The 26,749-nt window shown below is 42.4% G+C and overlaps 1 protein-coding gene across 1 annotated transcript in view; it reads left to right on the top strand.

Annotated features, from left to right (window-relative positions):
* Positions 1–26,749, top strand: part of LOC113469038 (midasin-like) — a 72,262-nt gene that overhangs the window by 7,664 nt on the left and 37,849 nt on the right. The window contains 26 exon segments of the mRNA XM_026826443.1: positions 21–167; positions 992–1,210; positions 1,657–1,771; positions 3,341–3,416; positions 3,678–3,702; positions 4,236–4,354; positions 5,286–5,404; positions 5,518–5,593; positions 6,804–7,014; positions 7,367–7,487; positions 7,854–8,064; positions 9,079–9,380; positions 10,306–10,500; positions 12,130–12,263; positions 18,413–18,608; positions 18,793–19,538; positions 19,618–20,011; positions 20,062–20,200; positions 20,685–22,013; positions 22,679–22,786; positions 22,962–23,011; positions 23,226–23,621; positions 23,760–23,956; positions 24,001–24,731; positions 24,987–25,553; positions 26,122–26,333. Of these exon segments, the coding sequence (XP_026682244.1) occupies positions 21–167; positions 992–1,210; positions 1,657–1,771; positions 3,341–3,416; positions 3,678–3,702; positions 4,236–4,354; positions 5,286–5,404; positions 5,518–5,593; positions 6,804–7,014; positions 7,367–7,487; positions 7,854–8,064; positions 9,079–9,380; positions 10,306–10,500; positions 12,130–12,263; positions 18,413–18,608; positions 18,793–19,538; positions 19,618–20,011; positions 20,062–20,200; positions 20,685–22,013; positions 22,679–22,786; positions 22,962–23,011; positions 23,226–23,621; positions 23,760–23,956; positions 24,001–24,731; positions 24,987–25,553; positions 26,122–26,333 (7,135 nt within the window).

The raw sequence follows: 26,749 nt of genomic DNA, 5'->3' as shown, positions 1-26,749 counted from the left end.
GGCCGCCAAACTCTAGGCAGGAAAGTGGCGGCTACCCTTGGCATAGTTCACATGAAGGCCGACTATTTCCTAGAGTTACATCGGCCCACCATTCAACTCCAGGATAAGCATTGTGTTGTAGGACGTGTATCTTTACCCCGTGTGTCTATCGGGGATTTACCCTTTAGGTGAGTTGTTGTTATATTTCTTTCACTTTCTCTTGGTTTTGTTCTTGTCTCCAGTGTTTCTAGAATGTATTTGTTATTGGTATAAGTAGGGCCATCGGCTATAATAAACGCCCTATGTCACTGCGACCTGGTTAGATCTTTTGTGACTTTCCCTTTAGTTATCTAGAAGGGTTGCCCCTTTAATGTGAGTTTATGTACGGGGAATTTCACCTCAGAGGTTGTTGTAGCTTTCAGCTTTCGCAATAACTCAAGCTGATTGGAGATTTGAAAATAATACTATTTTACTCGAGTGATGTTTAAATGGATACTTACAAGTCTAGGGTATTATCCCGACTCGGGATTCCGTCTAAATTAAATAAATTCATTAATTGTGATTTAAAAATAATAATAAAAGTGAGTGAGTCATATAATTTCACGGTCTCTTTCCATTTCAGAGTGAGCAATGTGAAAGACAACTTCGCGCTCACGCGTATTGCTTCCTGTCTCATTGAAAAGATAGCTGTGTGTCTGTCACGTTCTGAACCTGTGCTGTTAGTAGGGGAAACTGCTACGGGGAAAACTACCACCCTGCAACTGCTAGCCCAACATACCAACAATAGTCTGGTGGTCATCAATATGAATCAGCAGAGCGATAGTACAGATCTTCTTGGATGAAAATAATACTATTTTACTCGAGTGATGTTTAAATGGATACTTACAAGTCTAGGGTATTATCCCGACTCGGGATTCCGTCTAAATTTAATAAATTCATTAATTGTGATTTAAAAATAATAATAAAAGTGAGTGAGTCAGCCATATAATTTCACGGTCTCTTTCCATTTCAGAGTGAGCAATGTGAAGGACAACTTCGCGCTCACGCGTATTGCTTCCTGTCTCATTGAAAAGATAGCTGTGTGTTTATCCCGATCTGAACCTGTGCTGTTAGTAGGGGAAACTGCTACGGGGAAAACTACTACACTACAACTGCTAGCCCAACATACCAACAATAGTCTGGTGGTCATCAATATGAACCAACAGAGCGATAGTACAGATCTTCTTGGAGGGTAAGTGATTGAGGCCCGGGTCGGTGACCTTTGGAGTACATATGATTTAAGGTGAACAAATATTTAAAAGTAATCCCCCCCTCCCCCCCAGAAAAATATTGAAAAAGAGGAGATAGAAAGAGAGAGGGATAGAGAGAAGGGGGGGGAGAGAGGTAGAGAAAGAACGAACGAATGGAATGGAATGAGAAATTAAGTAAAGGAAGAAAGAAAGAAGGCCCCCCCCCCCCGCCCCCCCCCCCAGAAAAATATTGAAAAAGAGGAGATAAAAAGAGAGAGGGTTAGAGAGAAGGGGGGGAGACAGAGGTAGAGAAAGAACGAACGAATGGAATGAGAAATTAAGTAAAGGAAGAAAGAAAGAAAGAGGGGTAAAAGTTGATATTTCAAAACCTTCGCGTCTATGGTATAGATATGGATGTCCTCAGTTTTATAAATTCTTTCTGTTTCAGATTTAAACCAATCGACTTCAAGCTCAAAATGAAACCATTGCGAGATAGTTTCGAGTCTCTGTTTCGGAAAACATTCCCCATGCAGAAGAACAAAACCTTCATGACCAAATTATCCGTAAGTTTTCCTGAGCTAATATTTACAGGAACAAATAGTTTCCGAGTTGCAAGGGTTTTTTTTTTACATTCCACCCTTTTGATTTGAGGAACTAAGTTGACAATGTTCGGTTGAATGAAAGAGCTCGCTATGTGAATATCATTTAAAAAATGGAGTGGTATTTTTTAGCTTTAACGGAATAATAAAAAACATTTATAAATGGATTCCTTGAGCCCTCCGTCCCGGCCAAGTACATTCTCACGCCCCAAGTCCAGTCTAATCTGCAGAACTTGGCCCGGGCTGTAGCCCTATCTAGCCATCCGGTCTTGATTCAGGGGGATACCTCGGTGGGTAAAACCTCCCTGGTGACATATTTGGCTCAGAGCTCGGGACATCGGTGCTTCCGGATCAACAATCACGAGCACACGGACTTTCAGGTGAGTGGGGGGAGTGAAAGGGTTAGTGTATTTTCTAGTTCCGCATCAGGGCCGGAATTAGGTAGGGAAAGGCCGAGGCAGTGAATGATAAGAGGGTGAGGTGAAACTGGAATCCAGTCCTGGAAAAGAGAAGCAATACGATGTTTCCAGTGGTCTACAAAAAGCTCAATTTTTTAAAGAGGTTTGATAGAGAAAAATGTAACAACTAAGGTCTTATTGTCCCGAAATCAAATGGAGAATGAGTACAAGATAGGAAAAAGCCAGCCGTTTCCGAGAACGAACTTCATCTGTTTAGGATAAAATATGATTGAATGAAGAATATTGAGCACCCCGGATTGATGGTCCCGGGCGCGAATCGAACCTGCAACCTAGCTCTTACAAGGCAGGCACGCTACCCTCCTAGCTATTATTACTAAGTTAAGGCGATCTCTTCTTGATCCCTTGTGTACCGCGTCCATTTTTGTTTAGGACTATTGCACTGACCCTCCGAGCTAAATTAGGCTTACTAGGCTGTCAATATACCTTTTTATTTAAATACTTTTTATTTAATTGTTTTCTTAACGATTTTCCCGTTTTGTTCACAGGAATACGTGGGCGCCTACTGTGCCCATCCGGAGACAGGGCAGCTCGTGTTTCAGGAAGGTGTGCTCGCCAAAGCTATGCGGCTCGGGTACTGGATCATCCTGGATGAATTGAATCTGGCGCCCCAGAAGAACAAAACCTTCATGACCAAATTATCCGTAAGTTTTCCTGAGCTAATATTTACAGGAACAAATAGTTTCCGAGTTGCAAGGGGTTTTTTTTTTTACATTCCACCCTTTTGATATGAGGAACTAAGTTGACAATGTTCGGTTGAATGAAAGAGCTCGCTGTGTGAATATCATTTAAAAAAATGGAGTGGTATTTTTTAGCTTTGAGAGCTCGCTATGTGAATATCATTTAAAAAATGGAGTGGTATTTTTTAGCTTTAACGGAATAATAATGAACATTTATAAATGGAATTTCAACCTCCTTTATCTATTCATTTTGTCTTCCAATAAATTTTACATTTTCTCCCTTCTTTTCCTCCTATCAATTTTAACCTCCTTTATCTATTCATTTTGTCTTCCAATAAATTTTACATTTTCTCCTTTCTTTTCCTCCTGTCTTTAAGGAATACTTCAGTCAGAGTAACTGGAAAGTTCTGCTCAGTCTCATGATAAACGTGGCGGAATCAGCTCAGCAAAATTATTAATATCCTATGTGAACACTAAACATGTTGATATACCTACAAAACTATATCAAATACCTTTAAAGTATAAAGAAACGAAAAGTCTAAGCATGCGTGTTTGATGGAAAGAAGTTAATCAAGTACAAATTTTTGTCGATGGTGGGATTCGAACCCGGGACCTTCTGCATGGCAAGCAAGAGCGTTACCACTGGACCAAAGGGTTATTTCTAGCGCCTTGCGAGGTCCTGGAAGCGTTGAACCGAGTTCTGGATGACAACAGGGAACTGTATATCCCCGAGACACAGGTTAGTATTACAAATTATTTCAATACATATTATCCATCCATATTAATATAGAAAAAATTATCACCATCATATTATTAATATCCTATGTGAACACTAAACATGTTGATATACCTACAAAACTATATCAAATACCTTTAAAGTATAAAGAAACGAAAAGTCCAAGTATGCGTGTTTGATGGAAAAAAGTTAATCATATTTCAACCCTTCGCTGTGGAGACCATGGAGCGTTGACTCGAAGGTTTGGCTGGACCTTTTGGGCCAGAAATTGTTTAATATTACGGGAGAATCCCGCTCCAAGCATTTTCTTGTTCAAAAGATTGGGGCCATCCAGAGAGGAAACCATGAATGCATCCTAGGGTTTCTACCGGAGAAATTTTAGTGAAATTTTTCATATTTAAATAAATAACCCTTTGTTTTTGCCCTCTTATTACCTTACCCACTTTGTCCACTTATTAAAATTACAGGTCCTAAATAGTACAAATATAGGCATTTTAAAATAAATTAATTCATGAACTCTCCCTTTTTGATTGCAGAGATCTGATGAAGTGGTGTGTCCGGGTGGAGAAAGATTTTCAGGTAACATCCCAGGAATCTGGACTAGCTGTGTGTCAGGAAGCATTGGACATTTTCCTGGGACATGTGGCCAAACCAGGTCAGTAAACTTTCAGAGGCAGGGTGTGTCTCAACACTGAAATATAGACATGAATATACTTTTTTAGGGGTTTGATAGAAGGAACCGTAACTACCGAGCTCTTATTGTTTCGAAATTGGAGAGCGAAGAAGAACAGGATAGGAGAAAGCCAGCCGTTCCGAGAACGAACCTTATATGGTTATTATAAATTTCGTCGGAGCGGGAATCGAACCCGCGATCTAGACTGATTGTCATTTATGGTTAAGCCATTTGTGTCATTTATAGTTATGATGACATAGGTCGTTTGTGAATAAATGATCTGTAGGGAAGACTCCTTTGTTAGGAGATGACCAAGACTCAGTAGAAAACCTATTAGAATTCCTAAGATACATAAGCGCGAATGACCTTGTAGTGAGCTCTTATGGTTTCGAAATTGGAGAGCGAAGAAGAACAGGATAGGAGAAAGCCAGCCGTTCCGAGAACGAACCTTATATGGTTATTGTAAATTTCGTCGGGGCGGGAATCGAACCCGCGATCTAGGCTGATTGTCATTTATGGTTAAGCCATTTGTGTCATTTATAGTTATGATTATGATGACATAGGTCGTTTGTGAATAAATGATCTGTAGGGAAGACTCCTTTGTTATGAGATGACCAAGACTCAGTAGACAACCTATTAGAATTCCTAAGATACATAAGCGCGAATGACCTTGTAGTTAAAGCTTCAGAGTGACACTGCAAAATGGTAGGTTAATGCAACTAGCAACTGTTTTTTCCTCTAATAAAAACACTTGTTGCTGTTGCCACATTTTGAGTTAAACTCTTATTAAACCATTTGGATTAGGCTATTTGAATAGGCTAATTTTATGCAGGGTTTAAATCCAGTAGTTAAAGCACTTAGTATTTAAAATAAAATAAACTTTAATTTCTTCCTTTCTCTTTCCCTTACTCAGATGTCCGCCAAACTCTAGGCAGGAAAGTGGCGGCTACCCTTGGCATAGTTCACATGAAGGCCGACTATTTCCTAGAGTTACATCGGCCCACCATTCAACTCCAGGATAAGCATTGTGTTGTAGGACGTGTATCTTTACCCCGTGTGTCTATCGGGGATTTACCCTTTAGGTGAGTTGTTGTTATATTTCTTTCACTTTCTCTTGGTTTTGTTCTTGTCTCCAGTGTTTCTAGAATGTATTTGCCGACTATTTCCTAGAGTTACATCGGCCCACCATTCAACTCCAGGATAAGCATTGTGTTGTAGGACGTGTATCTTTACCCCGTGTGTCAATGGGGGATTTACCCTTTAGGTGAGTTGTTGTTATTTCTTTCACTTTCTCTTAGTTTTGTTCTTTTCTCCAGTGTTTCTAGAATGTATTTGTTATTGGTATAAGTAGGGCTATAATAAACGCCCTATATCATTGTGACCTGGTTAGATCTTTTGTGACTTTCCCTTTAGTTATGTAGAAGGATTGCCCCTTTAATGTGAGTTTATGTACGGGGAATTTCACCTCAGAGGTTGTTGTAGCTTTCAGCTTTCGCAATAACGCAAGCTGATTGGAGATTTAAAAATAATACTAAGTATTTTACTCGAGTGATGTTTCAATGGATACTTACAAGTCTAGGGTATTATCCCGACTCGGGATTCCGTCTAAATTAAATAAATTCCTAGAAATGAAAAATGCGTCGAAATGTTTCGTGTAATATACACACTGGCGTGCTCAGGCCGGAATTTGGCCTGGCGCACTGCCGTGCGTTCTTTACCGCGTTCACTAGTCACAAATTTAATTGATACCATGATTACCAGATGAACTTCAAAACATTACTATTCAAAATCAAGGTTTTACATAAATGGGCCAGTCACTCACTACCAGGAAGACCTGATCAGGTCCTCCTGGTAGTGGGTATATACAGGAGGACCTGATCAGGTCTACCTGATACTGAGTGGCTATCCTAGGGCGCCCTAATTTCAACCTTGATTAACAACCCCGCTCGCAATGTGGGGAATTTTGAAATGAAGAGGCCTCAACACAGTTGTTTCTGTTGCGAAAGAAAAGTACATTTTTGTGTGAAATGCTTATGGTACTTCAGATCAGTAGGTAGGTATACTATGATGTTTATTCGAAACATCATATTGCATCGCAGTATTACAGGCTATCTCCAAACATTTAGATTTTCCAAGGAAAAACTTCGTTTTCATTTAAGGTGCCAAAAAAGGCTTCTTTAACTCATTGTTTCATTACAAAATTTCATCAGTAAATGGTTTCTTCAAATTAAATTGATCCCAAAGGCAAGGAAAACCTAGACCCTTGACAAATAGAGTGTACCTGAAGGCATGTAATGTGTTCCAATCCACTCGACCCTAATCATATAAAAATATTAGAACGCCCCTTAACGTTACCCGTTAACCCTTTACATCCCCTGTGGTCATACATCCCCTGTGGTCATACATCCCCTGTAATAATTTCCCCCGTCAGGTCACTGGATTTTACTCGACGAGATCAACTTGGCCTCGGCGGAGACTCTGCAATGTTTGTCCGGCCTCCTAGAGCGCCATGGCAGTGTGTGTCTGTACGAGCGAGGCGACATAGACCCGGTGCCCCGACATCCGAACTTCCGACTAATGGCGGCCATGAACCCCGCCACTGATGTGGGCAAGAAGGATCTGCCGGCCGGCCTGCGAAACAGGTAGGAAAAGAGACGAAGAAAATAAAGGAATAAGAGGTGATTTTTTTTTTCAAGAGGTTTGACAGAGGGAACTATAACTGCTTAGGTCTTATTGTCCCGAAATCGAAGAGTGAAGGAAGACAGGATAGGAGAAAAGCAGACTTTCCGAGAACGAACCTTATTCCTTCAGGATAAAATCTGCCCCGGGCGGGAATCGAACCCGCGGCCTAGCGCTAACAAGGCAGAAGCGCTACTAACCAAGCTAACTAGGCTGGCAATCTAAGGCTTAAATTCTAACCTAGTTTTAACTCGGATTGTGGTCCCGACTTTTAGTTGTATTAAATTTAAAAGTAAATATTGAATTGTTTTTCAGGTTCACAGAGCTGTTTGTGGATGAGCTTGTAGACCCAACTGATCTGAGTCTCCTAATCTCCTGTTATCTCCCTTCTATCTCTCTGGAGAAACGTCAGCACATTACCAGCTTCTATCTCAAGGTAACAGTCCAGAATTAGCCTTTAATACTTTTTTTTTTTTTTTTTTTTTTTTTTTTTTTTTTTAAGGTTTGCCCTTAATAATGGCCAAATCGTACTTTTCTCGACCTTCGGTCGCAGAAGACCAGTACTGTACATTTTATAATTCTTATGCCTAGGTGGTTAAAATCCTTTTCTTTCAATTTGGAAGGAATTTATAATTGTGTTTAAGCATACTTAAATGCTTGTCACAAATATCGTTCCCCAAATTATTACACCTAGATAAATTTTATGACCTGACTGGGACTCGAACCACCGACCTCCAGATCCAAAGTCCAACGCGTTAACCACTGCACCACTGAGGTTGGTTTCTTTTCTTTCAATTTCAAGGTGAAGAAAGAGAACAGCCTCGCTGACGGCACGGGTCACAAGCCTCACTTCTCGCTACGTACGCTGTGTCGCGCTCTAGCGGTGGCCAATCGCAACCCGTGCTACTCTCAGCTGCGCAGTCTGTACGAGGCGTTCTGTTTGAGTTTCATCACCCAGCTGGACGCGGCTTCCATGGAGACGGTCAAGAAGATGATTGCCAATATTATTATAGGTGAGAACTTTTCTCGTAATGTAATGGATACTAGTGTGATGTTAGCGGTGGCCAATCGCAACCCGTGCTACTCTCAGCTGCGCAGTCTGTACGAGGCGTTCTGTTTGAGTTTCATCACCCAGCTGGACGCAGCTTCCATGGAGACGGTCAAGAAGATGATTGCCAATATTATTATAGGTGAGATCAGATTACATCAGATTTTTAATTTTTAAGGTCTGTTCAAAGTGTGAACTGGTTATTTTCTGAATATTTCTAAAGGTCTTTGTATGGGAAGATTCGATGATGTACTACAGATTTGCTAACACTGTACACGAGTCTAGATTTTTTTTTGAGCTTAGTTCCACTGTAGATTTATTTCACCCAATCACAAGGAAGGAAAAAGAGACTTTAGTCCTTTGGGGTATCTTTCTAGTTATGTAAGTTGGGACCTTACTACAATACTACATGCTTTAGGAAGTGTTTAGTCCACTGAAAATAATAGTTCTTTTAACTCACTCACTCTAACATGTCTAAATCTTATCCCCTTTCTAACTCACTCACTCTAAAATCTCTAAATCCTATCCCCTTCTTTCCCTCCAGGCGTGGACAGTGCAAAACAAATCATCTCGGAAGAACTCCCGGAAAAGGTCCATGGCTACCCAAATATTTCATCGGGGGAATAGAACACCGGAAATAGAAACAAATCCAAAATTCGGGGGAATCGACAAACGCCCGATGATGTACTACAGATTTGGTAACACTGTACACGAGTCTAGTTTTTTTTTCGAGCTTAGTTCCACTGTAGATTTATTTCACCCAATCACAAGGAAAGAAAAAGAGACTTTAGTCCTTTGGGGTATCTTTCTAGTTATGTAAGTTGGGACCTTACTACAATACTACATGCTTTAGGAAGTGTTTAGTCCACTGAAAATAGTAGTTCTTTTAACTCACTCACTCTAACATGTCTAAATCTTATCCCCCTTCTAACTCACTCACTCTAACATCTCTAAATCCTATCCCCTTCTTCCCCTCCAGGCGTGGACAGTGCAAAACAAATCATCTCGGAAGAACTCCCGGAAAAACCCCGTCACGTGAGGTTTGAGGGTTACTGGATAGCTCAGGGCCGGGAAGAGCCCTCCGTCCCGGCCAAGTACATTCTCACGCCCCAAGTCCAGTCTAATCTGCAGAACTTGGCCCGGGCTGTAGCCCTATCGAGCCATCCGGTCCTGATTCAGGGTGACACGTCGGTGGGTAAAACCTCCCTGGTGACATATTTGGCTCAGAGCTCGGGACATCGGTGTTTCCGGATCAACAATCACGAGCATACGGACTTTCAGGTGAGTGGGGAGTGAAAGGGTTTATTATCGTTTCGTAACTCTTAAAAGACATTTACCCTCCGAGCTAAGTCAGGCTTACTAGGCTGGCAATATACCTTTTCCCAACAATCACGAGCATACGGACTTTCAGGTGAGTGGGGAGTGAAAGGGTTTATTATCGTTTCGTAACTCTTAAAAGACATTTACCCTCTGAGCTAAGTCAGGCTTACTAGGCTGGCAATATACCTTTTCATTTCAATTGTTTCCTTTATTATTAGGGGAAGCTATAAACCCTTGTCCGGATCTGCTGGTGGCAGGGTGGCCTTAAATTGTGTAGGTCGACTATGTGTGGACACAGCTTTATAGAATTCTGGTTGTTCTTAATTAATACCTATCTGGTAAGTGGTAAGCTAGAGGGGGTGAGGAAAAATTGTAGTAACGAATTTTCCCCCAGATTCCCTAGAGAATACATACGTCACTGGTTTAAGTAAATAAGCACTCTTCCTGAATTTGTCGTCTGTTAAGTATTTCATCCTGCTTCCAAACTTAGAACTAGGTTGTAACTGGCCCTGGTTATATGCGGTTGTGTGCTGTTTCAAGCATTTTGGTGGAGGCGCCAAATTGCAAGGTATATAGATGTAGATCTGTCCTAGGACAGGTTTCAACACGACGTTCTCCACTTTTCTCGATCTTGGGCGTCCTCCTTCATTTGTTCAAAAGTTCTTCCATTCAGCACATCTCTCAGCATTCCAAACCTCTTTCTTCCTATTGATCTCTTTCCTCTCAGCTCTCCTTCCATGATTCTTCTCTGCAGACAATTTCTTCTCAGGATGTGACCCAGCCAACTTCTTTTCCTGTTCACTATGGTTCTCAGTATTTCTCTTTTCTCATCAAGTACAAATAGTCCCAAAAATTAAAACATTGTCCACTTATATTACAATTCCAGGAGACCATACGAGCTCATCCCGATTTCCGCGTGTTTGCCACTCAGAATCCCCCGGGACTGTATGGAGGGCGGAAGATCCTATCCCGTGCATTCCGTAATAGATTTATAGAGCTTCATTTCAATGAGATTCCGGCCCCTGAGCTGGAAACTATCCTGCATAAGCGATGTGAGATGCCGCCTTCCTACGCTAAGAAGGTGAGAAATTTGTTAGTTTACTTCATTTTTTAAGTTTTTTATGCCAAGAAGTGTTCAGGAGTTTGTTTATTACATTTTTTCAAAGGATTTTTATGCCAGCCTAGCTAGCTTGGTTGGTAGCACGTCTGCCTTGTAAGCGCTAGGTCACGGGTTCGATTTCCGCCCCGGGGCAAATTTTATCCTAAAACTTCCTATGCTAAGAAGGTGAGAAATTTGTTAGTTTACTTCATTTTTTTAAAAGTTTTTTATGCCAAGAAGTGTTCAGGAGTTTGTTTATTACATTTTTTCAAAGGATTTTTTATGCCAGCCTAGCTAGCTTGGAGGGTAGCACGTCTTCCTTGTAAGCGCTAGGTCAGACTATTATCGGATCGGGAAAGTTCGGTTCTTTGGTCGAACGCCCTCCTCTTCGCGCAACTCGTTTCTACTAACGCGCGATAATTCAAGTCGACCTATATATCAAATTAAAGGTCTTTTTACCAGGAACACGAAAATGGTGGTGCAAATATAGATTTATAGAGCTTCATTTCAATGAGATTCCGGCCCCTGAGCTGGAAACTATCCTGCATAAGCGATGTGAGATGCCGCCTTCCTATGCTAAGAAGGTGAGAAATTTGTTAGTTTACTTCATTTTTTACGAGAAAGTTTTAGATAACACTTCAGTCGTTAATTTAAGACCGGTTTTAGCGTCATCTATGTTAAGCTACTCCGAGCAAGGCCAATAATTGGATGGGTGACTTGAATACTATATTGGGAATAAAGGAATAAAGGGAGAACGGGCTCTAGTCTAATCATTACATGAAGTAAAATCGAAAAATCAAATGGGAATAAAGGGAGAACGGGCTCTAGTCTTGATTTTAAATCATTACATGAAAGTAAAATCGAAAAATCAAATCAAGAATATTAATAAATAAAGGGAGAACGGGCTCTAGTCTTGATTTTAAATCATTACATGAAAGTAAAATCAAAAAATCAAATCAAGAATAATATAGAACGGGCTCTAGTCTTGATTTTAAATCATTACATGAAAGTAAAATCAAAAAATCAAATCAAGAATAATTATAATAACCTGAATATTAGACAAATTAGGTAGGTACATAGGTACTGATTTTTTTAAAAGTTTTTTTATGCCAAGAAGTGTTCAGGAGTTTGTTTATTACATTTTTTCAAAGGATTTTTATGCCAGCCTAGCTAGCTTGGAGGGTAGCACGTCTGCCTTGTAAGCGCTAGGTCACGGGTTCGATTCCCGCCCCGGGGCAAATTTTATCCTAAATCGATAAGGTTCGTTCTCTGAACGGCTGGCTTCCTCCTAGCATGTCCTTACTGTCTGTCGTTCAGGGAGAACTTTATTGACTCCTGAGATTCTTTGTTGGTACAGAAATGTAAGCTCCTAACTTTAATAATTACCTATGTTAATGTCATTTTTTCTCGCCAACTCTGTTACCAGGTGGTATATCCTAAATCGATAAGGTTCGTTCTCTGAACGGCTGGCTTCCTCCTAGCATGTCCTTACTGTCTGTCGTTCAGGGAGAACTTTATTGACTCCTGAGATTCTTTGTTGGTACAGAAATGTAAGCTCCTAACTTTAATAATTATGTTAATGTCATATTTTCTCACCAACTCTGTTACCAGGTGGTGGCTGTGATGGGAGACCTAGGGAAGCAGAGGCGAGGTAGTGCTGCGTTCGCGGGGAAGTCGGGATTTATGACGCTCCGAGATTTATTCCGCTGGGGAGAACGATACCGCCTGGCAAGTCACGTGACCAATCCAAACCACCCGACTCAACAAAGTCAACCAAAGTTCCTGATTCAACAAAACCTGTAGATTCAACCAAACCAGCTACTGACTCAAATAAACGAGTGTGTGACTCAAATAAACGAGTGTTAATTATATAGATTCTTTCTACTGCTTTGTAACCTGCTTATGCAGTATACACCTATGATATAATTGATGTCAAACAAAACATTGCCCACTTATTACAATTACGGGAGAAAATACGGGAGACCATAATAAATATTATCTTGTTTTGGGTAATTCTTGTCTTCTTATCTTGGTTTATACAAGTGTTTGTGTATAATATTCGCAGATGCCCTTAGTACTCTGATTATGATCCCTTCTAATTGATGTCAAATAAAACATCGCCCCGACTCAACAAAGTCAACCAAAGTTCCTGATTCAACAAAACCTGTAGATTCAACCAAACCAGCTACTGACTCAAATAAACGAGTGTCTGACTCAAATAAACCAGCCACTGACTCAAATAAGTCAACCAATACAACTAAATCAGCTACTGGCAAAAGCAAACGAGTTTCTGACGCAACTAAAACAAGCAAATCTAACGACTCAACCAAATCAGCACCTGATTCAAACAAATTAGCCCCTGACTCAAACAGATCAGCTGCTGAATCGAGTAAACTGGCGGGCGACTGGCGCGATCTCCTGCGGCAGCTAAAGAAACTACACGGCAGTTCGAAGAAGAAGTCGGATCATGCGATGGCATTCTCGTTCATCGAGGGAACTCTGGTGAAAGCCCTGCGGGAAGGTGAGTGAAAAATGAATACCATCGTTTTTTGTTTGTTTTGAAGACCATAGGGCCAGTCACTCACTACCAGGAAGACCTGATCAGGTCCTCCTGGTAGTGGGTATATACAGGAGGACCTGATCAGGTCTACCTGATACCGAGTGGCTATCCTAGGGCGCCCTAGTTTCAACCTTGATTAACAACCCCGTTGTGCAATGTGGAGAATTTTGAAATGAAGAGGCCTCATCACAGTTGTTTCTGTTGCGAAAGAAAAGTACATTTCTGTGTGAAATGCTTATGGTACTTCAGATCAGTAAGTAGGTATACTATGATGTTTATTCGAAACATCATATTGCATCGCAGTATTACAGACTATCTCCAAACATTTAGATTTTCCAAGGAAAAACTTCGTTTTCATTTAAGGGGCCAAAAAAGGCTTCTTTAACTCATTGTTTCATTACAAAATTTCATCAGTAAATGGTTTCTTCAGATTAAATTGATCCCAAGGGCAAGGAAAACCTAGACCCTTGACAAATAGAGTGTACCTGAAGGCATGTGATGTGTTCCAATCCACTCGATAGATAGCAGAGGAGTTGACAGCACATGCCGCCTTCCATTTCATCGGTACGATGAACCCTGGAGGAGACTTTGGGAAGAAAGAATTATCCCCTGCACTACGGAATCGTCTGTCAGAGATCTGGTGTGAGCCTTGTACTGCGGATAGTGACTTGGTACAGATCGTGGAACATAATTTGGACTATGCACAGTTTGGATTCTCTAGGGACAAGTTGTGTCTAGGGAAACTCATGTTAGAGTTCAGGAACTACTTCCTTACCAGTGAGTTTGGGAAGCGGGCAACGTTTAGTATACGTGACTATTTGACCTGGGTGAACTTTATCAACTTGACTGTGACCCGAGGGTTATCCCTAGGGCAGGCGTACGTGCACGGGGCATTTGTCACGTTCCTTGATATCTTGGGGACAGGAAGCACGTCTTCCCTATTGGAACAATGTCATGGGTTCCGACGCAAGTGTTTCAAATATCTTCGTAACCAAATGATTCACGCTAGACTCGTCAGCCCAGATCAGACCCAACCTGAATAGTACGGTGAATGATAAGTGTGTCCTGCTGAAACATTACTATGTGAATAAGCTGCTGAATGCAGAGAAGAGGGAAGAAGGGGATAGCTTTACTGTGGTCAAATATTCGAAGCTGTTTGAAGAAGGTGAGTCAGAAAATGATGAGATAATGTAAGATAGACAAATATGAAATGAGATTCCTGTAAGTAAAAATGAAACCGGTGACCTAGGGCTTTACAAGGCAGGCGCGCTACCTTCCAAGCTAACTAGGCTGGTAGGTATGAATTTTCTTGGGCTATATTCGTGGGGAGTTAGAAAGTGTACTTCGAAGTTTTCCCCATAACATTGTAGGTAATCTCGTTTAGGACAGCCACACTACTACCACGTTACTTGAGATCAATAGTCCTTCATACTGGACTCATCAGCTGACCAGGATTAATTTATCAGAGCAGACAGATGTGTGTGACTTGTTCGGGACGGACCTGCCTGTGGATGGAGGGGATGGGGGACAGTTTGAATGGAAGGACGGACCGTTCCTCAAGGCGCTGAAGGATGAACATTGGATCTTACTGGATGAACTCAACCTCGCCTCTCAATCAGTACTAGAAGGTCTCAATGCTGTGTTAGATCACAGGGGAGAGCTTTATATCCCGGAGATAGGACGTAGCTTCCTAGTGAAGCCAGGCACCCGACTGTTTGCCACTCAGAATCCCCTGAGTCAAGGTAGTTCTAGGAAAGGATTACCCAAGTCCTTCCTGAACCGATTCACCCAGGTTTACATCAGTAGCTTCACAAGTGACGATACGAAACTCATATTGAAACACATCTTCCATGACTTGGTGTCCGAGTGTAAGACATTCTCCAAGGTGTTAGACAAGATGTTAATATTCAATGATAGATTGAACGCGCAATGTGGCAGGGAGTTTGGTTTCTACGGAGCACCATGGGAGATGAACCTACGAGACCTCGTCCGTAGTGTAAGACATTCTCCAAGGTGTTAGACAAGATGTTAATATTCAATGATAGACTGAACGCGCAGTGTGGCAGGGAGTTTGGTTTCTACGGAGCACCATGGGAGATGAACCTACGAGACCTCGTCCGCTGGGTAGAAGCCATGCAAGCGTTCAAATCTCCTAACCCAGGAGACTTCGTAAGCGTGATCTACATCGACCGTATGCGTACCGCAGCGGATAAAAGCCGCGTTGAAACAATCTACGCTTCCATCTTCCCAGAGGCGCAGTTCCCGTTGAAGAAAGGCCCGTTCACACTGTACGCAACCCTGAGTGATATCTACTTCGGTGATATTTGCATTGAAAAGGTGACGAGCGGTGTGAATCTAGAGTGTGAAGTGAGCCAGAACCTTGTACTGCGTGAACATTACAATGCGTTGCGCTCCCTGGCGGTCACTTGTCGAATGAAGTGGATGACAATCCTTGTAGGTAAGTTGAATTTTCAGTCTTTTGTTAGGTGGTCGTTGTGAACTGGGCTAGGCCAGGGTAGTTTAGGCTTGCGAGCGATAGTGTTTGTACAGTTTGGCATTAAAGTAGTAACGTATACAAGGCTTGAGCTAGAAAATTAATTTGTTGTAATTTTCAATCCTAGCCTAGTCCAGCTGGGTTCATAACTACGACCGCAATCACTTTTCTCCTTCCTCACATTCCTCAGGGAGGAACCCTTCCTCAATAAACTGTGAAAGTCATTCAGTAACCTGCCTTTTACAGGGCTTAAAAAAATCAAAGACCATTTCCTTTGTGTGCAGACCATTTTGGCTAAAAAAATTCAAGGAATAAAGAGAAATCAAAGGAATAAAGGCCCGGTCCGTTTGTCGTGAGTTTCATCCGATTTTTTCCCGAATGCCGAATGCCCAATGTAATTTAAATTGGAGTGTTTCTACTATGCACGACACGACTTTTTTCCGAACGACAAGGGGGAACGGGCCTAATCAAGTAATCCTTTTAATTTTCTTCGTTTTGATCTCGTTTAGGTGGTGAACATAGCAAGCAGTTGATTCACACGTTCGCTCAGTTGAGCGGTCGCAAACTTCACATCGTATCGGTTAGTTCGGAGATGGATACGATGGAAATACTGGGAGGCTATGAACAGATTGATTTGAATCGACATCTCAGCGAGATTGCTAGTGAGGTAAGAAATTAGCTTGAATTTTGGATTACTTACTTTTTTTTCTTTTGATTGCCGGGTCCACAAAGTGTTTTTCAATTCCGTTGAAGTAAGTTTAAGATTCGACCATAAAAGATCGAGAGAACTGAACCTTATCGCTTCAGGATAACGTTAGCTCCTTGCGGAAATCGAACCCACGACCTAGCTCTTGCAAGGCAGGCGTGCTACCTTTCAAGCTAACAAGGCTGGATGTATTTAATAAAGTTAGCTCCTTGCGGAAATCGAACCCACGACCTAGCTCTTGCAAGGCAGGCGTGCTACCTTTCGAGCTAACAAGGCTGGATTTCTTTATTTTTCCTTATGGCTTATTAATTCTGGAATACCATTAGAGATGTTCAATATATCTGTCTTATTTTTCCCTTCTCTTCTAAAGGTGGAGAGGTATCTGCTATATGTGTTATCTGTGATGGGAGAGGAGAGGAGAATGGAACTGATGCGATTGGTGGAAAAGTTCAACGATCTGGCCAATCAGGTGATACCTCTGGATGAACAAAAAGATACCAAGGTAAGAAGAAAGAACAAGCTGAATAGCCTAATTCTAAAGGATAAAGGAAGGAGGGAAAAATAGGGTGTTTCACCCCTGTTTTTATTTGGTAGCAATGAAACATCTGCTACATTAGACTTCTATCGCGATTGGTGGAAAAGTTCAACGATCTGGCCAATCAGGTGATACCTCTGGATGAACAAAAAGATACCAAGGTAAGAAGAAAGAACAAGATGAATAGCCCAATTCTAAAGAATAAAGGAAAGAGGGAAAAATAGGGTGTTTCACCGCTGTTTTTATTTGGTAGCAATGAAACGTCTGCTACATTAGACTTCTATGGTCTGTGTCGTATCATGCCCATCCGGTAGTATGTCCCTCATCACCTCATCAGATATGCGATAAGAGACACAATACTTGGGAGCTATGTCAACACGAAAACACCAGAAAGTAACCCGTTGGAATATTTTTAGCTTAAAAAGACTTTCAATATTTTATAAACATACATCTCGAAATGATACTAGGTACTGAGTAATCTGGATTTTTTGTCGCTACTAAGCCTCGAACCTCAGCTCCCTGAATTACAAGTCCAACGTTCCCCTTGACACAATACTTGGGAGCTATGTCAACACGAAAACACCAGAAAGTAACCCGTTGGAATATTTTTAGCTTAAAAAGACTTTCAAGATTTTGTAAATATACATCTCGAAATGATACTAGGTACTGAATAACACGAAAACACCAGAAAGTAACCCGTTGGAATATTTTTAGCTTAAAAAGACTTTCAAGATTTTATAAATATACATCTCGAAATGATAATAGGTACTGAATAATCTGGATTTTTTGTCGCTACTAAGCCTCGAACCTCAGCTCCCTGAATTACAATTCCAACGTTCCCCTTCGTAGGTATTGCGTTTTTTTTTGTCGCTACTAAGCCTCGAACCTCAGCTCCCTGAATTACAAGTCCAACGTTCCCCTTCGGAGGTATTGCGTTTGGATTTCAAATTAATATTTAATGTATTAAATTTCCTTCTATTTTTCCACAGGTATTCCTCAACAAATGTGATCGACTGATCGCTCTACTTCGGCCTTTGAGTGATCTGACCTCTACTATACAACCACCCAACCAAAAGATGGACTCTTCTGTACAACCCTCGAACCTAAAGATGGATTCGTCTGTTATCACCCAACCCTCCAATGAAGACGTAGACATGGACTCTTCCAATATACAACCTTCTAGCCAAGACCTTGGTACACCAAAGGGAGTGAACAATATTCAATCCGTTGAGACAGACCCTATCAAATCATCACCAGAGCAATCCATCAGTGAAAACTCAATACAAGCAGACACACCGCTCCAATCCACCCATGCTGACCTAATCGCCAAACTAGAAGCCCTGAAGAAACGCATCCACCAACTCAGCCAAAGCGGCAAGATAGCGTCCGGCGGGTTCGAATGGGTAGACAGCATCCTCATCAAATGTCTACGCCAGGGGGCGTGGCTACTCATGGACAATGTCAACATGTGCTCGGCCGCTGTGCTAGACAGACTGAACGGGTTACTCGAACCTCGCGGCGTGCTAACACTTCACGAACGTGGCGTCACGCACGAGGGAGACCTGTATACGATCGAGCCACATCCAGACTTCCGGCTGACCCCAACCATTATGATTGGGACCAGCACATTGCAGACGAGGGCTACCTGGTGCTTGCAGGACGCGTGAGGAAGCATGAGGAGAAGGACGTGATACGAGCTACGCTGGAGAAGATTATCAAGAGGAAGGTGGACACTGAGAAACTGTTCACTCTGAATGAGAATACCTCCCCTGTGACAAGGCATATATTGGAGAGAGTAACCCAAGCCGCGCCTGATAAGTTCCATAACGTAGTGTGGACACATAACATGAGACAGCTCGCAGTACTCATAGGCAAAGCCGTCGAGTTCCAAGAGCCAGTCCTGCTTGTAGGAGAAACAGGGTGTGGTAAGACAACCATGTGTCAGATCCTAGCCAGTCTCCGTGGTCAGACCCTGTAAGAGAGTAACCCAAGCCGCGCCTGATAAGTTCCATAACGTGGTGTGGACACATAATATGAGACAGCTCGCAGTACTCATAGGCAAAGCTGTCGAGTTCCAAGAGCCAGTCCTGCTTGTAGGAGAAACAGGCTGTGGTAAGACAACCATGTGTCAGATCCTAGCCAGTCTCCATGGTCAGACCCTGTATATGATCAATTGTCATCAGCATACAGAGTCTTCGGATTTCCTAGGAGGCCTGCGACCTGTGAGGAATAGAACAGAGGGGGCAGTGGAGGTGCATAAGTTATTCGAGTGGGTGGATGGCCCTCTCATTCATGCTATGAAGACAGGAGGGATGTTCCTCGCTGATGAGATCTCACTGGCAGATGATAGTGTGTTAGAGCGGCTCAACTCTCTATTAGAACCAGAGAGGAAGTTAGTTATTAGTGAGAAGGGAGATGAGATAGCAGAGGAGTTGACAGCACATGCCGCCTTCCATTTCATCGGTACGATGAATCCTGGAGGAGACTTTGGGAAGAAAGAATTATCTCCTGCACTACGGAATCGTCTGTCTGAGATCTGGTGTGAGCCTTGTACCGCGGATAGCGACCTGGTTCAGATCGTGGAACATAACTTGGACTATGCACAGTTTGGATTCTCTAGGGACAAGTTGTGTCTGGGGAAACTCATGTTAGAGTTCAACTGGAGGAGACTTTGGGAAGAAAGAATTATCTCCTGCACTACGGAATCGTCTGTCAGAGATCTGGTGTGAGCCTTGTACCGCGGATAGCGACCTGGTTCAGATCGTGGAACATAACTTGGACTATGCCCAGTTTGGATTCTCTAGAGACAAGTTGTGTCTGGGGAAACTCATGTTAGAGTTCAGGAACTATTTTCTTACCAGTGAGTTTGGGAAGCGGGCGACGTTTAGTATACGTGACTATTTGACCTGGGTGAACTTTATCAACGTGACTGTGACCCGAGGGTTATCCCTAGGGCAGGCGTACGTGCACGGGGCATTTGTCACGTTCCTTGATATCCTAGGTACAGGAAGCACGTCTTCCCTCTTGGAACAATGTCATGGGTTCCGGCGAAAGTGTTTCAAATATCTTCGTAACCAAATGATTCACGCTAGACTTGTTAGCAAGCAAGACTTCCGCAAGACACCTGAGATTACAAGGGATGGTGGTAGGTTCGGGACATGGGGATTCTATATTGATAACAAGAGTACAGACACACAGGCTGACTGAGCAGTGAAACCTGCAGACCATTTGACGTAAGAAGAACCCAGATCAGACCCAACCTGAATAGTACGGTGAATGATAAGTGTGTCCTACTGAAACATTACTATGTGAATAAGCTGCTGAATGCAGAGAAGAGGGAAGAAGAGGATAGCTTTACTGTGGTCAAATATTCGAAGCTGTTTGAAGGTGAGTCAGAAAATATTAGTACCAGATTATTATTATTATTATTTACTAAATGTCAGTAAGGATATGATGGGAATAGGAATTTTAATATAACAGACAGTATGTTCCAGAAGTCCTCAAGGAAAAAAAAAGACAATATATCATTTTCATCCAAAATACATATGTAATTCTATCAAGTTCCAAGTCAATCGGTCTATTAAAAGTGAGACAAATAAGTTAGTTGTAAGATTTGACTCTCATACAGACTTCAGAGATTTCAAGTTAAATGAAAGCATGTAATGAAATGGTTAATTATGTACACATAACATAAATTAACACCCATTACATTATGTATTGAGGTTTAGACAAGGGATAACGTCTTATTTCTCTAATAATATGTTTAAAAATTTGTTATGTACCAGCTATATTATATATGTAAATGTAAAAAAAAAAAAATCAATCAATCAATGCCACATCACATGCCTTGAGGCACACTCCATTTGTCAAGGATCTAGGTTTACCTTGAGCTTGGGATCAACGTACGTGCACGGGGCATTTGTCACGTTCCTTGATATCCTAGGTACAGGAAGCACGTCTTCCCTCTTGGAACAATGTCATGGGTTCCGACGCAAGTGTTTCAAATATCTTCGTAACCAAATGATTCACGCTAGACTCGTTAACAAGCAAGACTTCCGCAAGACACCTGAGATTACAAGGGATGGTGGTAGGTTTGGGACATGGGGATTCTATATTGATAACAAGAGTACAGACACACAGGCGGATATGAAGGGGACAGAGCTGTTCTCATTCAAGACCCCTACCACACATAGTAACCTCATCAAGATACTCCGTGCCATGCAGTTACCACACAAGGCGATATTACTAGAAGGTAGCCCTGGTGTCGGGAAGACAGCCTTGCTGAAAGCTCTGGCTGAAGTGACAGGCCATCAGCTGACCAGGATTAATTTATCAGAGCAGACGGATGTGTGTGACTTGTTCGGGACGGACCTGCCTGTGGATGGAGGGGATGGGGGACAGTTTGAATGGAAGGACGGACCTTTCCTCAAGGCGCTGAAGGATGAACATTGGATCTTACTGGATGAACTCAACCTAGCCTCTCAATCAGTACTAGAAGGTCTCAATGCTGTGTTAGATCACAGGGGAGAGCTTTATATCCCGGAGATAGGACGTAGCTTCCTAGTGAAGCCAGGCACCCGACTGTTTGCCACTCAGAATCCCCTGAGTCAAGGTAGTTCTAGGAAAGGATTACCCAAGTCCTTCCTGAACCGATTCACCCAGGTTTACATCAGTAGCTTCACAAGTGACGATACGAAACTCATATTGAAACACATCTTCCATGACTTGGTGTCCGAGTGTAAGACATTCTCCAAGGTGTTAGACAAGATGTTAATATTCAATGATAGACTGAACGCGCAGTGTGGCAGGGAGTTTGGTTTCTATGGAGCACCATGGGAGATGAACCTACGAGACCTCGTCCGCTGGGTAGAAGCCATGCAAGCGTTCAAATCTCCTAACCCAGGAGACTTCGTAAGCGTGATCTACATCGACCGTATGCGTACCGCAGCGGATAAAAGCCGCGTTGAAACAATCTACGCTTCCATCTTCCCAGAGGCGCAGTTCCCGTTGAAGAAAGGCCCGTTCACACTGTACGCAACCCTGAGTGATATCTACTTCGGTGATATTTGCATTGAAAAGGTGACGAGCGGTGTGAATCTAGAGTGTGAAGTGAGCCAGAACCTTGTACTGCGTGAACATTACAATGCGTTGCGCTCCCTGGCGGTCACTTGTCGAATGAAGTGGATGACAATCCTTGTAGGTAAGTTGAATTTTCAGTCTTTTATTAGGTGGTCGTTGTGAACTGGGCTAGGCCAGGCTAGTTTAGGCTTGAGAGCGATAGTGTTTGTCCAGTTTGGCATTAAAGTAGTAACGTATACAAGGCTTGAGCTAGAAAATTAATTTGTTGTAATTTTCAATCCTAGCCTAGTCCAGCTGGGTTCATAACTACCACCGCAATCACTTTTCTCCTTCCTCACATTCCTCAGGGGGGGAACCCTTCCTCAATAATTTGTGAGAGTCATTCAGTAACCTGCCTTTTACAGGGCTTAAAAAAAAATCAAAGACAATTTCCTTTGTATGCAGACAATTTTGGCCAAAAAATTCAAGGAATAAAGAGAAATCAAAGGAATAAAGGTAAAGGCCCAGTCCATTTGTCGTGAGTTTCATCCGATTTTTTCCCAAATGCCCTGTAGGCAATGTAATTTAAATTGGAGTGTTCCTACTACGCACGACACAATTTTTTTTCCGAACGACAAAGGGGAACGGGCCTAATCAAGTAATCCTTTTAATTTTCTTCGTTTTGATCTCGTCTAGGTGGTGAACACAGCAAGCAGTTGATTCACACGTTCGCTCAGCTGAGCGGTCGCAAACTTCACATCCTAATCAAGTAATCCTTTTAATTTTCTTCGTTTTGATCTCGTCTAGGTGGTGAACACAGCAAGCAGTTGATTCACACGTTCGCTCAGTTGAGCGGTCGCAAACTTCACATCGTATCGGTTAGTTCGGAGATGGATACGATGGAAATACTGGGAGGCTATGAGAACTTCACATCGTATCGGTTAGTTCGGAGATGGATACGATGGAAATACTGGGAGGCTATGAGCAGATTGATTTGAATCGACATCTCAGTGAGATTGCTAGTGAGGTAAGAAATTAGCTTGAATTTTGGATTATTTACTTTTTTTCGATACGATGGAAATACTGGGAGGCTATGAACAGATTGATTTGAATCGACATCTCAGCGAGATTGCTAGTGAGGTAAGAAATTAGCTTGCATTTTGAATTACTTACTTTTTTTCTTTTGATTGCCGGGTCCACAAAGTGTTTTTCAACTCCGTTGAAGTAAGTTTAAGATCCGACCATAAAAGATCGAGAGAACTGTAACAACGGATGTCTCTCGTCCCGATATCAAAAAGAGGAGGACAGGATAGGAGAAAGCCATCCGTTCCGAGAACGAACCTTATCGCTTCAGGATAAAGTTAGCGGCGGGTTCGAATGGGTAGACAGCATCCTAGTCAAATGTCTACGCCAAGGGGCGTGGCTACTCATGGACAATGTCAACATGTGCTCGGCCGCTGTCCTAGACCGGCTGAACGGGTTACTCGAACCTCGCGGCGTGCTAACACTTCACGAACGTGGCGTGACGCACGAGGGAGACCTGTATACGATCGAGCCACATCCAGACTTCCGACTGTTCCTGTGTATGGATCCCAAGTATGGAGAGATATCCAGGGCGATGCGCAACAGAGGTGTGGAGATAGCCATAGAGGAGGTTCCTATAGTAGATTCTAATGTGTGTGCTGTGAGAGCCAACCCCGATTTGAGAGAACAGCTTGCAGGCTGCGGGGTTAAAGAGTTCTGTTCCTGTGTATGGATCCCAAGTATGGAGAGATATCCCGGGCGATGCGCAACAGAGGTGTGGAGATAGCCATAGAGGAGGTTCCTATAGTGGATTCTAATGTGTGTGCTGTGAGAGCCAACCCCGATTTGAGAGAACAGCTTGCAGGCTGCGGAGTTGAAGAGTTTAACATTCTTCCGGCTGTTCCTGTGTATGGATCCCAAGTATGGAGAGATATCCCGGGCGATGCGCAACAGAGGTGTGGAGATAGCCATAGAGGAGATTCCCTTAGTAGATTCTAGTGTGTGTGCTGTGAGAGCCAACCCCGATTTGAGAGAACAGCTTGCAGGCTGCGGAGTTGAAGAGTAGAGGAGGTTCCTATAGTGGATTCTAATGTGTGTGCTGTGAGAGCCAACCCCGATTTGAGAGAACAGCTTGCAGGCTGTGGGGTTGAAGAGTTCAACATCCAATGTATCCTAGCACAGGTACATGTAACACTGAACGAGCACTGTGCTATCTCTTATGATAATTCCCATGTATTGCGAGCGGCACATTTGTTCTCTCAATATAGACAGCAAGGGTTTGATGTAAGCGAAGCATTGCGTATCGCGTGTGGGGAGATTTACTTGAAGTGTCTCATGTGGTGCCCTAGCCAGTACAAAGCCATGGGGCAGGTGTTAACTGATCTACTAGCCGAGGGTGAGAAGTTAGCTACGGACCTCACCTGTGTGAAGTCAGCCACGGACGTCACTTGTGTGAACACAGCCACAGAGTATCCCGTGTTACCTATCCGAACACGGGACTATCTGTACGATGCCACCTTCACACGGATACGACACCAAACTTGGCTACTGCATTGCTATCTTCTCCAATATGCCCGAACAGGAGCCCCTCTCCGAACACAAGACCTCCTCCCCATCTCCACCGGGAAAGGAATTCAACTAGAAGGGCTGAATTTCAGCACAACCGGGAAAGGAATCCACCTAGACGAGCTGAATTTCAACGAGGTATTCCCCTATCTTGTCACGATAGCGTACGACTATGCCTGTGTCGGGGATTTGGAATTCCGACGGCAATATATTCTCACACTGATCGAGCGAATCAAACCGGCTAGATCCCAAACATCACAATCACAGTCTAGTCTGCACCAAACCGATGTTCCTAATATATCGAATTCCGAACACAAGACCTCCTCCCCATCTCCACCGGGAAAGGAATTCAACTAGAAGGGCTGAATTTCAGCACAACCGGGAAAGGAATCCAGCTAGACGAGCTGAATTTCAACGAGGTATTCCCCTATCTTGTCACGATAGCGTACGACTACGCCTGTGTCGGGGATTTGGAATTCCGACGGCAATATATTCTCACACTGATCGAGCGAATCAAACCGGCTAGATCCCAAGCTTGTCACGATAGCGTACGACTACGCCTGTGTCGGGGATTTGGAATTCCGACGGCAATATATTCTCACACTGATCGAGCGAATCAAACTGGCTAGATCCCAAACATCACAATCACAGTCTAGTCTGCACCAAACCGATGTTCCTAATATATCGAATACACCGAAGAGACCAGACAACAAGTCTCAATCCAACAAGTCTTCCAAGAAGAAACGGAAGAGCCAGAAAAGTCAACTGGAAGCCTGTGATACCACAATAGAATCCTGTGATAACACTAACACTAAGGTAGACACTCTCAATAACACTACTGATCTAGACATCCTCAACGTGATAGTTAACATAGTTCACAACGTAACAGAGTCCCAGTATGAAATTATGCTGAGCAGTGAAACCTGCAGACCATTTGACGTAAGAAGAACCCAGATCAGACCCAACCTGAATAGTACGGTGAATGATAAGTGTGTCCTACTGAAACATTACTATGTGAATAAGCTGCTGAATGCAGAGAAGAGGGAAGAAGAGGATAGCTTTACTGTGGTCAAATATTCGAAGCTGTTTGAAGGTGAGTCAGAAAATATTAGTACCAGATTATTATTATTATTATTTACTAAATGTCAGTAAGGATATGATGGGAATAGGAATTTTAATATAACAGACAGTATGTTCCAGAAGTCCTCAAGGAAAAAAAAAGACAATATATCATTTTCATCCAAAATACATATGTAATTCTATCAAGTTCCAAGTCAATCGGTCTATTAAAAGTGAGACAAATAAGTTAGTTGTAAGATTTGACTCTCATACAGACTTCAGAGATTTCAAGTTAAATGAAAGCATGTAATGAAATGGTTAATTATGTACACATAACATAAATTAACACCCATTACATTATGTATTGAGGTTTAGACAAGGGATAACGTCTTATTTCTCTAATAATATGTTTAAAAATTTGTTATGTACCAGCTATATTATATATGTAAATGTAAAAAAAAAAAAATCAATCAATCAATGCCACATCACATGCCTTGAGGCACACTCCATTTGTCAAGGATCTAGGTTTACCTTGAGCTTGGGATCAACTTAATTTGAAGAAACCATTTTTATTTTTTACTGATTGATTCTTGGATTTCCAGACGGTCTTCCGTTCACTCTCAACTCGAATATCCTGGACAATTTTAACCTCATCCTGGCAGGCATGGACCAGATCCTGCACAGCATCCTGACCACCCCTTCCGCCCAGTTTAGTTCCCAGGATTTCGCACTCGTTTACCTCATCCTGGTGATGAAAGATCGTTTTGAATCACTCGGTCATTTGACCGTTCGACCTGATCAGTGCCAGAATGAGGTAATAATAATAATCAATCAAAAAATCAAATCTCAAATTCTTTGTGGTAAATCAGAGCTTTTTCACAACTTCTGTGGATATCACAACATTACTAAGTGCCTCCTTTGCGATCAATTTCCATGTTTCAATAATCTTTTTACACTGGTAATGTCGCCACTACGCCACCGGTCGCTACTTGATTAAAGTAGCTACTCAATTGTCCTCAGGAGGCTCAGTGCACCCTGAACTCCAAGCACAGAGCCGAAAAAAACCTCGGCCTCGCCGGGAATCGAACCCGGGCCTCTTGCGTGCAAGCCTAATGTGATACTCACTCAGCCAAGGAGGTTGCTGAATGAGGTAATAATAATAATATTATTGTTTTCTATGAAATAATATCACAAGTAATCATTCTGTCGCTTCTTAAGTACAATTAGTAA

This window comes from Diaphorina citri, unplaced genomic scaffold, assembly GCF_000475195.1.
Source record: "Diaphorina citri unplaced genomic scaffold, Diaci psyllid genome assembly version 1.1 scaffold934, whole genome shotgun sequence".
NCBI classification, from domain to species: Eukaryota; Metazoa; Arthropoda; class Insecta; order Hemiptera; family Psyllidae; genus Diaphorina; species Diaphorina citri.
The sequence above is the reverse complement of the archived record's forward strand: the minus strand, read 5'-3'. Positions and strand labels throughout refer to the sequence as shown.